The sequence below is a fragment of the Saccopteryx bilineata genome, chromosome 7, assembly GCF_036850765.1.
Source record: "Saccopteryx bilineata isolate mSacBil1 chromosome 7, mSacBil1_pri_phased_curated, whole genome shotgun sequence".
In the NCBI taxonomy this organism is placed as follows: domain Eukaryota; kingdom Metazoa; phylum Chordata; class Mammalia; order Chiroptera; family Emballonuridae; genus Saccopteryx; species Saccopteryx bilineata.
In genome coordinates, this window is record NC_089496.1 from 58071870 (window position 1) to 58085397 (window position 13528).

At 47.2% G+C, this 13528-nt stretch overlaps 1 protein-coding gene across 4 annotated transcripts in view; it reads left to right on the forward strand.

Annotated features, from left to right (window-relative positions):
• URGCP (upregulator of cell proliferation) overlaps positions 1-13528 on the forward strand; it is a 39597-nt gene that overhangs the window by 18858 nt on the left and 7211 nt on the right. For 2 of the 4 annotated variants that reach the window (XM_066238561.1, XM_066238563.1), the window contains 2 exons: positions 12326-12352; positions 12668-12738. In XM_066238561.1, the coding sequence (XP_066094658.1) occupies positions 12326-12352; positions 12668-12738 (98 nt within the window). Of the gene's footprint in view, positions 1-935; positions 1063-12325; positions 12353-12667; positions 12739-13528 lie in introns of those variants that run through there. The other 2 variants (XM_066238562.1, XM_066238564.1) reach the window with 2 other exon arrangements.

Here is a 13528-nt window from a genome sequence, read left to right on the forward strand (position 1 = left end):
TGTGAATCCCCACCTGTATGTCATGATGCTATGCCTCCCCCCATCTGTATGTGGTCAGAGAGTATATAAGCAGCCTCTGAGAGGTAATCAGGGCTGCATGATTTGGGTAGGAGGATTGCTCCTTGTATGCCGCTGGCTTTTCATAATAAAACTCAAAATTCATATTGGACTTGGTATCTCTACATGAACCCGCAGAAATGAGGCACAGTACTTTATAACAATATGGTACATACATAGGTATGTATGTGTACTGGCATTTGTGTGTTTGCATATGTGTATGTGTGTACAAAGATGTGTATCTGAAAAAATCTTAAAATACTCATATCATCTGACTTAGAAATTCAACTCCTAGAAACTTGGCCTAAGGAAATAATCCTGATATGTATGGGAGGTTTTAGCTCCAAGGATGTCTTTTAAATTTTTATTTATTGATTTGGGGGGAGGGGGAGAAAGGGAGAAAGAAACATTAGTTTGCTCTTTCACATACTTAGGCTTTCATTGGTTGATTCTATGTGCCCTGACCAGGGATGGAACTCGCAACCCTGGCACTTGGGGACGGGACGATGCTCTAACCAACGGAGCCACCCAGCCAAATATACAAGGATATTTATTTCCACACCATTTATAATAACGAAATGCTAGCAGCAATATTTATGTTCAACACTAGGGGTTGGTTAAAGTATCTGATGGCCCACCATGCAGTGAGATGCCACATACCTACTAAAACTCGTGTTGACGAAGAATATTTAATGACAGTGAACTTATATTACTACTTAAAAATATATCTTGAAATCCAACAAATTTTATTTAAAAAAATTATCCGACCTCCCTCGCTCCAGTGGTTGCCCTCTCCCCAAAATTCTTCCTAAACCTGGTCCTCTTGGATTTGTACCTCCCCGCCCCCACCTCCCACCTCTCCCCGCCCCTCCCAGAGCCCGGCCGCCCGGAGCGCCCCGCGGGCAGCGGGTGGCCGGCGCGAGGCCCCTCCCCGAGTCGCGCTGCGCGGAGGAAGCGGAGGCGGCCGCAGCGCCGAGACCTCGCTGCGTTCATGGCGTCGCCGGGGTGAGTGCGGCGCTCAGGCCGGACCGGCGGGGCTCCGCAGGGCTCGGCGGGGCAGGGGTGCGGGTGTGGCGGGGAAGGGGTGCGGTGTTCCCTCCCCGGCCCTGCGCCCGCCAGGCCCGCGGCCCCCTCTGGCCGACCTTGGGCGGACGCGCCCGGCCGGGCCACCGGGGCCCGGAGGGGGAGGGGAGCGCTCCCCCAGGGGCCCGTCGTCTTCGTTGGTTCGTTGGTCCGTTTGTCCTGCTGCAGGGCAGCTGCCGGGAAGCCCCAAGTGGCAGGAGCGGGGACGGGGAGACCCCGCACGCGCGCCCGTTGCCTGCTGGGCTCCGGGTGCCGCCGCGGGCCTGTGGGGCGGCCGCCCCTGTTCTGACCTCATGTCCCTTCTGCTGTCTCCGTGTTAAAATGTTCTCTCTTCTAGGAAACGATGGTGACAGAGTTTGCAATTAAAAAAAAAATCATACTTGCAAAAGAAAACCTCATTAATTCATTATGATTACTTTTTATTTTGGTAATTTAACTAGTCATGAAAGCTGAGAATGACAGCCCAACTCCTTCACAGAGGAGGAAAATAAGACTCAAGGTCATTGCCATAGTTAGTAAAATTCATCATCTGACTGTTGTCACCTTTCAGAGGGTCTTAGACTTATTAGTTGTGGTATAGTTCAAGTTGTACATCATTCCACTTCACAACGGGCCTTTACAGGTGTGGGGCCTGCGGGGTGGAGATCGGGAGGCCAGAACTTTCTGTGGGGTGTGCTGGCTGGGTACAGTGGAGGGTCAAGGCGGGTCCGACTGCATCTGTCATGGCATTTCCCATCTCCCCGTATCTTTCTAGGTTTTGTGGAGCAGTGGTCAGAAGTACCCAGTACTTTGAGCTCATAACTAGAGTAAACAAGGGCCCATCCCTCAGAAGGCCTGGCTGATTCACCCAGGGGGTCAAGGTCCCACTGCATCTAGTGGTAAGGGTGGGGCAGCACACAGATGACTGAGCTTGTGTGGGGAAGCCAAGAGGCCTTTTAAAAAGTGATGGTGCATTTGGTGTCCAAGTCCACTAACTTCTAGACATGGGATCAGAAGTGTACTTATTGCTGGGCTGGTATGCCCTTCTTTGAGTCAGTAGGTCTGAAACTGCCCCTGCAGAAGGTAGTGTTAGTGCAGACATGCTGTTTGCAGTTCCAACTATTTGTGAGTGACCCCCATGAGTCTGAAGTTGGTACAAATCTAATTTTCTGAGGGGTTCCCAATGCAAAACTCAGGTCACAAATCTTTACTATACTTTGTCATGTTATAGAGAGAACTGTGTACTTACACTATTGTTGGTCAAATAAGTTTGTATATATGATGTATATGTTTGCTCACTTATAGTTTTCATTGGGGGCTGGGCAACGCCAGATATAGTGGTCTTTGAGGTTGCAGGTTCCCTTCTTGGTTGGGAGGGGCCATTGTCTTGCTAATGTTTACTGGAAGAGAGATTCTGCCCCCACCACCGAGAGGTGCAGGATTTTTTCTTTCTCCCCTCCCTGATCCCTTGCCTTCCATGGGAAAAGCAGGTTCTCAGCTTTTCCTTTGGCTTTTCATGTGGCTTGCCTCTCTTGGTGAGACACCAATAAACAGAAAGGTCCACCATCCTCCGACTCTGCTGTTTCTTTACCGTGTGCCCGAATTCAACAAGAAGCTGCATGTGAATGGCCAAGATGGCGGCGGCCCCTGGCCTTACAACTATGTACAGATTTGGGGTCAGTCCACACCTCCAGATGTGTCTGCTCTGTAGGTCTTGCTGGTACATCAGAGTGCAGCCAGGGAGACCTGGCATCTTGAGTTCTTCTTGCCCGTTTCAGTCAGCTGACCAGCAGACACTGCCTAGTGGACTTGGTGCCATGGGGGATCAGTGTAGAAATTCAGGACAGGGATAGGAAAGGTGCTGTAATTTCTGCTGGGCTGTTCATGGAGGATCCTCCAAATCATCTTTCCAAGAAGTGTGTGTGTTGTCAAGCCAGGTTATAAGTGCTTTTGCACATATTAAGTTACTGAATCTTCACAATAATCCTATCAGTAAGTCCTGTTTTATCCCCATTATACAAGTAAGGAAACTGAGGCTCAGCTAAGTCGTTTAAATTAAAACTTGATATAAAATAACCCCAGGAAGGATGGTTAGTTTAAATTTGGTTACTGAAGCACAAACAAAACCTGGGATCTGTATTTTGTTCTGACCACAGCACACACAGCGCCCCTGCGCGCTCTGCGTGAAGCCAAAGTAAGGGTGTGTTCTTGCTGTTCATCTGCGTAAGAAGCTGTATTAGCTGAGTGGTCACCCCTTCGGGTTTTACAAAAGGTGTCTAAAAATGAAATAAGTTAGAGTGGCACTTTTTTTTTTTTTCTTTACAGAGACAGAGAGTCAGAGAGAGGGATAGACAGGAACGGAGAGATGAGAAGCATCAATCATTAGTTTTTTGTTGCACATTGCAACACCTTAGTTGTTCATTGATTGCTTTCTCATATGTGCCTTGACCGCGGGCCTTCAGCAGACTGAGTAACCTTTTGCTTGAGCCAGTGACCTTGGGGCTCTGCACTCAAGCCTGGCGACCTCAGGGTCTCGAACCTGGGTCTTTCGTGTCCCAGTTCGACGCTCTGTCCACTGCGCCACCGCCTGGTCAGGCAAGTGGCTCTTTTAAAGAAGGATTCCTGGACTTGGAATGCTGTGGTTGCTGGTTCAAAACTCGGCTTGCCCGGTCAAGGCACATATGGGAGTTGATGCTTCCTGCTCCTCCCCCCTTCTCTTTCTCTCTCTCTCTTTCTCTCTCTCTCTCTTCTCTAAAATGAATAAATAAATACAAATAAAAATAACTTTAAAGAAGGATTCCTACCTCGAGGTTGTGCTTCCCAAGAAGGCCTTTCCTCTTTCAGTTCAGATGAGTAGTTCTGGTGTAGATTCTCTACATTGCAGCTTGTTATTAAATTATCAGTTGCCTTATTTTTAAAAAGAAGTAATACATGCACCTGGTACACATTACCAAAGGTACAGAAGGGATTTAAATGAGATCCTTTGCACCCTGTTCCTTACTGAGACTGTGTTCCCTAGGGTGGCAGGCACAGTGGGGTTTTGTGTTCTTATTTTAACCCCAAAATGCATTATGAAGATGTCCTTGGCTCTTTCTCATGGATTCTTTTTTTTTTTTTTTAAGATTATATCTATTTATTTTAGAGAGGGAAGAGAGAAAGAGAGAGAGAGAGAGAAGGAGGGGAGGAGCAGGAAGCAACTCCCATATGTGCCTTGACCCGGCAAGCCCAGGGTTTTGGACCTGCGACCTCAGTTTTCCAGGTCAACGCTTTATCCACTGCACCACCACAGGTCAGGCTACTTTCTCATGGATTTGTAGGTTTTTGTACATTGAGAAAGTGAGCCTTTTGTCATTTGTGTCACAAATACTTTTCGTCTGTCATTTGCCTTTTGACTTGTTCTACTCTAAGATTGTTTTTTAAGTCTTTAATATTTTCTTTTAGTGCAGTTTTTGTTTCATTTTCTAATTTGAATTTTAGCCCCATTTGGTGGTGTTCACTTTGATGAAAAGAAATATTACGGATTACCTTTATTTTTCCAGGTTGTTGTAACTGAATAATCACCAGATACTCAGCTGTATTTGGGCCGGTTCTGGGCTCTCCTTTTATTGGACTGTGTTCACAAAGCAGTACTGCAGCCTAATGTAGTGCTGCCTGGACAGAGTTCCACTCTCTGGCAGGGCCTGTCCTCTTTCATTACTATTCTTTTTAGTAGTACTTTTCTTGAGTATTATGCAAATCTTTCCCCCTAAAATCGGCTTACCTGTTTTTTAACCTAAAATTGGGTTTGGGGTAAGTGAGAGAGAGTTGACTATAAAAACTATATTAAGCCTCTTTTTCCCCCAAACAGCCTGTCTTTTTATTTGTTCAAGTCTTATCTTCTTTAGTATTTAGGGAGTCTTTTCACAGAGATTGCACGTTTATAACATGTATTTCCTCTTGTTGGTACTACAAGTGGTAGTTTCCCTTCCAAATTTCTAAAGTGCTGTTTGTACACAGGGAAGCAGCTGGGTGTCCCCAGCTCACTGATCTCGCTGTTTGCAGTTGTTTTCCAGCTGATCTTGGGTTTCCCACATCTCTCCCAGCGCACGAGTATATTTCTGTCGTGATGGATAGGTAGCAAGTCGATTCTGCCTTTGTTGTGGGTAGTGTGTATGTCCTTAGGGAAGAAGTTGATGGTGGCTTGTACTGTACACAGTGGAGGGCTGACTTCCCAGGCCCAGCGAGCGCCTTCTAGCCTTGTACCTGCATAGCATCTGCACAGGGTCCACCATGTGCTCCAGGCTGGCACCCAGCACCATCCTGCTCATGATCCCCTGCCCTGCTCACCCAGACCCGTCCCACCTGAGACAGTGGCAGCCCTTGTGAGCCTGAGCACATGGAGTTTCCTGGACTCTTGTCTTTCTCGCACACTCTGGCCAGTCTGTTGAAATCCTTCACGGAGACTTTGGAGCCCGACCCTGTGTTGTCACCTCAGGTGCTGGCATCTCAGGTCTGATCTTCATCATCTCTTGTCTGTTGTCAACATAAGACAGGAGGCATGTTGCCTCGGACTCAGAGTATCCTCCAGAGTCAGAGCCAGTATTTTCTTATGACCTGGCTCCATCTTGTCTGACGTCTCCTACTGCCTCCCTCCTGCTCACTCTGTGCCACCCTCACGGGGGCCTTGGCTGCAGCTTGGCCTGCACCTCTGCCAGGACCTCTCTCCCTGGAGAGCTGCATGGATGATGTCCTCACCTCCTACCAAGCTTGTATGGGCATGTACCCTGTTTTGGGAGGGCCACCCTGAGCACCCTGTAGCTATTTGTCCACACCATTCATCACATTTCACATCTTCCAGTGCACCCTCTATTTAAAACTTTATTATTATTTTTAAATGTTTATTGTATTGATTTGAAAGAGAGAGAGAAAGGGAGAGAGTTAGAGAAAGACAGGAACATCAATTTGCCCTGACAGAGGATCGAACCGGCAACCTCTGTGCTTGGGGACTCAATGCTAGGCCGCACAGTGCTTATCTGCTCCTGTTCCGTGGTATCTGACATCTGTTTGTCCCCACATTCTGCTTGATGGGACCTTTCCTCAGTCTCTATTTCTGCATGACAGCTTTCAAAATGTGTGGTTTGGTCACCTTGCAGAGGTGGGATAACCCCTAGTTGTGGATGTTGTGGGTTGAGTTGTGCCCCACCCCAAAACATGTTGAAGTCCTAACCCCTGGTACCCGTGAATGTGACCCTATTTTGGAAGTATGCTCTTGGCAGATGTGGTTAGTTAAAATGAGGTTGCCTTGGGTAAGACTGGGCCTTAATCCAATGTCTGGTGGCCTTACAAGAAACAGACATACTAGGAGAGGACCCATGCAGGACAGAGGCAGCAGCTAATGCCACTGTCAGGAGCCACGCGCACTGGGCTGGTTTGCTGGGTGCTCTGACAGCACCACACGCTGGGGAGCTTAAAGCAAACAAATCTATTTTGTAACAATCTGGATGCCAGGCATCCAAAACTAAGGTGTTGGCAGGTTAGTTTCTTTTGGAAGGTCTGAGGAAGTCTGTTCCATGCCTCTCACTGAGCATCTGTTGGCCACCGTCAGGCCTCGTTCCTTGGATTGCAGCTGCATGCCTGCAGTCTTGGCTTCCACTGTCAGACATCTTTCTTCCCGTGTACCTGGATTTTCCTCTTATGAGGACACCAGCCATTGCATTAGGGGCCCACCCTCTCCCAGTGGGACCTCATCTTAATTGAACTAATTACATTTGCGAAGACCTATTTCCAACACAGTACTGGGGTTAGGACTTAAACATATCTTTTGGGGAGTTACAGTTAAACCCATAGCATACACCAGGAGGATTTGAAAAGATTTTACTGATTTAGTGAGGCTTTGTGGGCATAGTAACTATGTTTAGGTTTTTTGTTTTGGTGCCCAGATGTGGAGCTGGAGGGGGAAGTGGCAGTTCTTGAAAGCTGTTGGCATCAAATAGAAAAAAAATTGAGTCAGAATCTTTTTTTTTTTAAGTGAGAAATGGGGAGGAAGAGAGACAGATTCCTGCATGCACCCGACCGGGATCCACCGTCAAGCCGCTTCTGGGGCTGCTGCTCAGTTGTTCAGCAACTGAGCTATTTCAGTGCCAGAGGTGATGTGATGGAGCCATCCTCAGCGCCTGGGGCCAACTCACTCCAATCCAGCCATGGCTACAGGAGGGGAAGAGAGAGGGGGGGAGAGAGAGAGAGAAGCGAGAAGCAAGAGGGGGAGGGGTGGAGAAGCAGATGGAGAAGCAGGTGTGCCCTGACCGGGAATCAAACCCAGGACTTCCACACACCGGGCCAATACTGTACTGCTGAGCCAACTGGCCAGGGCCAAATCTTATTTTTTAAAGATTTCTTTTAAAATTTATTGATTTTAGAGAGAGGAGAGAGAGAGAGAAAGGGGAAGTAGGAGCAGGAAGCATCAACTCATAGTAATTGCTTCTCGGTTGTGCCTTCACTGAGGAAGCCTGGGATTATGAACCCACCACCTCAGCATTCCAGGTCTGCTTCATCCACTGCGCCACCACAGGTTGGGCGAGTCAAAACCTTATTGAAAGCAATTGACAATATATTGCTGACCACACTGCAGTGAACAGTGGCACGTTTACTTACCTGGTATTTCTCCTATTTGGGTTGTTTTCTGTGCCACCTTTTTTTATTGTCACCGTCAGTCAAGGAGCCAGGTTTCATAGGAATTAGCCCAGTCCACAAGGGTTGGACACTATTCTGGGCACGAAGGGTCACTATCCAAGCTGTGCCCAGCTCCAAGTGGTAGCAGGCATCTCCGTTTTCAGAGTTGGGGGTTCTCCTGAGTCAGGATCTCCAGATGTAATTCCTAGGGGAGACAGCCAGTGAGGTAGATGGCTGAGAGGTGTCAGGGTCTCTGTTCTACCTGCCAGACTCGGAGGAAGCCCTGTGCAAACCAGGGTGTTTACCTACTGACTTAGAAAGAATTGCTAGACACACTGGACCCTTGGTTAGTGGTCAGATCATTCCTGGTCCTGGAGAGAAGTCTGTGGGGAGATGTGCCAGCTCTGAAAGGGATTACCAAGCTCTGAGGCAGCAGGCCTAGGCAGCACAGAGACCAGGAACCTGTGTTGGTCCTTTGTGCCATGGCCCCCAGCTAGCATCCGAGCTGAGCTGTCCTGTGACTTCTATGCCCTGGATCTTGAGAACACTAGGAGGAGATTGAAAGCTAAGTAGCCCCCGATAAGGGGGTAAAACGGGCATGTAGAATGTAGTCCTGTGTATCATTTACTGGAATGATCTACAGCAGCATGACTAGATTAAAAGGAGACTTGGTAATATATTGAGTAGTTTTCAAAAGAGCAAAGACCTTTCTTTGTGATTTTTTTGTATTTTGTGTTTGTTGTATGGTAGGAATCAGAAAAGATATTAATGGTATTAGTAATTTTCAAACACTGGTGTGCTGAAAACCCCCTTGCTCATATCTGGGGCCATTGGAAGTGTTGTGGATTTTGTGTGTTGGTCTGGTTGCCCCGTGGACAGGCCCGAGGAGGCTCTGCACAGCTCAAGGCTGTGTGCTTGGAAGATGGCTGGAATTAGAGCTGGCAGATGGCCTGTTTGTGTGCTTTTCATCATTGCTAGTTGTAATGTAAGTTACCTAAAGTCTGCCTGAGCCTAAATATAATGAGCCAGAAGGGAACAGAGCACTGTGTTTTGGACCTGGCTCTGTGCTTGCTGGCCTGACCTGCTTGAGCCTCGTTGCCACCTGCGGGGTAGTTTGGAGTGTTCATTGGTAATCTCAGGTTGCTGCGACCAACAGTGTACCCCGACTGGGGAACTTAACAACAGACGTTTATTTCTCGGTTCTGGAGCCTAGAAGTCCCAGATTACGGTGCAGGTCAATTCAGCTTCTCCTGAGGCCCCATTACTGGTTTGTAGGTGCATACCTTCTTCTGAGTCTGCAGGCAGAGAAGAACCCCCAGGATTGCTCCTCCTCTGATAGAATACCAATCCCATCAGATCATGGCCCCTTATGACCTCATTTGACACTAACAATCCCCCTGAAGACCCCAGTCTCCAAATATCCCAGTGGAGGTTGTGGTTTCAACCTTGTGATTTAAAAGCAGAGTTATTTGTTAAAAGCAGTGGACAGAGCTGAGGTTTTGTTGCTGTGCTCTCCTGTAGGGATGGTCCTCCCAGATCCAGCACAGGGACTCCATCAGGTGTGACTGTCCACAAGAGTGAGGTGCAGAATTTTATGTTTATTCTTTTTTTTTTTTTTTTTTTTTGTATTTTTTCTGAAGTTGGATACGGGGAGGCAGTCAGACTCCTGCATGCGCCCGACTGGGATCCACCTGGCATGCCCACCAGGGGGCGATGCTCTGCCCATCTGGGGCGTTGCTCTGCCACAATCAGAGCCATTCTAGCGCCTGAGGCAGAGGCCACAGAGCTGTCCTCAGTGCCCGGGCCAACTTTGCTCCAATGGAGCCTTGGCTGCGGGAGGGGAAGAGAGAGACAGAGAGAAAGGAGAGGGGGAGGGGTGGAGAAGCAGATGGGCGCTTCTCCTGTGTGCCCTGGCCGGGAATTGAACCCGGGACTCCTGCACTCCAGGCCGACGCTCTACCACTGAGCCAACCAGCCAGGACCTATTTTTATTCTTATAGATTGGCACAAACTCGGAGTTATCCCTGTGATAATGTCACTTGTTCCCCTGCTTTCTTGTGTGGGAAAGAGAGGGTTGAAGTTCAGCTCAGTCCTGGGAGCTCTGGGAGGTAGCTGGAGAGTATCCTGCCTTGGGGTGTAAATGTCCTCTGTCTCCTGTGGGCCTGGGGCCGCCAGGCCAGTTTCTTTCTCTTTGGGGAACTATATTTAACTGGTTCAATTGTTTTCTTTTGGTGAGGTTGCTTTTTATCCTTTTACAAAAGTAGTACCTGTATATGTTCTCTGCAGAGAGTGAAGAGAAGACTATGTCAACTCCCATTTTTATCTGCAGTGGGTTCAGGTGAATTCAGTTACTCGGTGCTCTGGCTGTGAAGGGCTGAAGCTGCCATGAGCACAGTGCCCACTGTGGTTACTGTCACTCTTCTCAGAGGGGCAGAGGGTGAGACCCCAGGAACATGCTGGAATAACAAGCATAGGTCCTGAAACTTCCTCTGGGAGCCTGGACTGGATGAACACTAAGCGTCTGTTTTGCTGGTGAATTAGGTGGAGCTGCATTGCTATTCTCCGAGGGGGCACTGGTTCCCAGGGGCACCAGGTCATCAGGTCTCCAGTGGGCATGCGTGTTGTATCTTGGCCCCGACCCCCCACTCATAGCATCATTTCACAGGCCTTGTGGTTTTATTAAATAAGAACATGCTTTTATTTAAACAAATTAAAATAAGACCACATAAACTGATACACTACACAGAAATAAACTAACCACTATTAATGTTTTAAACTTTTTATTTAGAGATATTTTCTGCTTAGAGATAAATGACAAGTATAAAAATTCCCCTTATCCAGAGTGTCTTATTCTTGACATTTTTTACTGTTCTCATTTATCTCTCTCTCTTACTGTCTGTCTGTGTACACACACATGCACACATATAAATACAAATGGATGTAAATTTTTCTTAAGTGTCTCTTTCCTAAGAATCCTTCAGTGTCTCTTTCCTAAGAATAGAGATATTTTTGCATAAGCACAGTATAGTTGTCAAAATCAGTAAATTCAACACTGACAACACACAGGTTTCAATTTGGTCAGTAGACCATATAATTTGTTCCTTAACTTCAAAATCCAGTCTAGGGTTAGGCATTGTGTTTTGTTTTCTTGTCCCTTCAGCACCCTTAATCTGGAACCGTTCTTCAGTTATTTCTTGGTTGTCTATTGTGACCTTCATACTATTGGAAAATACAGTTTTCTCCCTGTCTAGCATGAAATTTCATTTTGGATTTGTCCACACGATTAGATCCAGGTTCTACATTCTTAGCCAGAATTCAGCTCAGGTAATGCTGGGTCCTTCCACAGGGGACCACAGTAGGGGCACCCATTGTCACTGGTTTGAGCACCCAGTGAAGTGTAATTGCTGGGTTCTATTCTGCGTTACTGAAACCTCATGGTAAGCGATCCATGAGGAAACATTTTAAGACTTGGTGAAGACCTTGTTTCCCGTCAGCATTTCTATCCAGGACTGCTGGGCGTTTCCTGATGGTGGTGGTGGCATGCAGTGCTCTGCCGGCGGCCACAGCCCCACAGCAGCGCTCCTTAGGGCGAGAACCCTCTGCCCCTGTCCTCCCACCCCGTTTGTTCATCTGCCTGGTGTATACACTCATTCATTCCTGTTTTTCAATAGCTTTTAATTAAATGTTGTATTTAATTATGTTCATGCTCAAAGTGTCCCACACATGACAGTGGGAATCCCTTCGGGCTGGTTGCTGTGTGCTCTGACATGCCCCAGCACTTTTTTAAGGAGTTTGTATTTTCTGAAGTCAGATGCTTAGCCTCATCCAGTTCTTTCCCTGACCAGGCCTGGCATCAGGCATTTCTCCACAGAGACCGGTGTGTTTTAGTGTGGGGTAATATTAAAGGGTGCTTGGTGTGCTCATTGCTACTCCGGCCCTTTCAGTGGAGCAGCCTGGAAATCCATCCATGCATACACAAACACGCATGCACACGTGGACATGAACATGTGTGCAGAGATCACGAGTTCACACTTGGACCTCCAGTCCCAGTGCAGCACTGTGAGTGCTTTGTCCGGCTTCCTCCACTCCTTATCTGTGTGTCCTTGCTGCAGGGTGGCACCTTGGCTCCTGACCAGCTTGCACATTTACTCGTTCCTATGACATACCTTAAAATAGTTGATTCTAAAGTGGACCGTACTTATCAAACGTACTTAGAAGAATTCAGGACCATCCCTCCCTGCCCACATTGTCTACTTCTGATGAACACCCTCTGTGTCGACCTGTAGATAAATAGGGTCAGTTTTATCAAATCGTCCTCACACTGTGCACACTCTAACCTGACTTCCCCACTAACACCATTCCACAACGTCCTATCGGCATGCTTTTGGCTACAAAGCAAGATCCACGTAGACTGTTCTGTAATGGTTGTAGAATAAGACTGTACCTGAATTCCCTGTTATTGGATTTGATTTTAAAAAGTGTCCAGTTTTTTGCTATGCTATATAAAACTCGCACCAACATCTTTGTAACTAAATCTTAATTTTAATTATTTCCTTAGGGTAGAAGTGGAATTACTGGTCAGAGGGTATGTATACTTTTATGTTTTTCTGAGTGGGCTGTGTTTATGCTCTGGCTCATAGTGTCTGGGATTGCTGGTTCTTCTAGACTGATGCTTTCTCAATGTGGCTGCACATCAGAACCACCAAGGGCACTTTCAGAAGCAGTGGTGTCCCGGTCCAGACTCAGGACCTCTGAGATTCTTGTTTTGAGGATTTGGGGTGTGGTCAGGATTGGTAGTTTTCATAGGCTCATCCAAGAGATTTTGATTGCAGCCAACTGGAAAGGAAAAAAAGTGTTATTTCATTGTTTTAATTGTAACGTTCTTCTGAAATTATTACAGACAATCAGATTTGGGAGAAGTGGCCCCTGAAATAAAAGCATCTGAGAGACAAGCAGCTGTGGCCATTGCAGGTAAAGTTGGACTTGGGCTCGCAGCAAAGCAGATACCTTTCTTCTATCCCCTTGGGGTTCTGGATTCCAGCCTCAGCCTGGCCTGGGGAACATGGACCTTGAGAGTAAATCCACATAAGGCTTTGATTTTCCTTTTACAAGAATATCCCGTCTAGGTGTCTTTTTTTATTATTCATTTGGGGGGGTTCAGGAAGTAAGCATTAACTCCCATATGTGCCTTGACCAGGCAAGCCAGGGGTTTCAAGCCAGTGATCTCAGCATTCCAGATCGACGCTTTATCCACTGTGCCACCACAGGTCAGGTTAGGTCAGTGGTCGGCAAACTCATTAGTCAGCAAAGCCAAATATCAACAGTACAATAATTGAAATTTCTTTTGAGAGCCAAATTTTATAAACTTAAACTATATAGGTAGGTACATTCCTTATCGAGGTACCATCTGCACGTGGTATTTTGTGGAAGAGCCACACTCAAGGGGCCAAGGAGCCGCATGTGGCTCGTGAGCCGCAGTGCCAACCAAGGGGCTAGGTGTCTTTTAAACTTCCCTTAATATTCAAAGTGGGATTCAGTTTTAAAACAGGTGATGATCGCACTACTCACCTGGACACACTCCGTTTGAACATGTTATGTCTGCTTACCCAAGATGTGTCCAGGGTGACTGAGTAGTTCCTAAGCTCTAAGCACTTCTGAGAGGGAAAGGCATGTCTTGTTGGGACAACAGGTATAAAGTGAAACTGTCCTGATTAGACTGGGGCTTCTGGTCTTTTTGGTCATGGTCCCCAGAAGCGGTTTC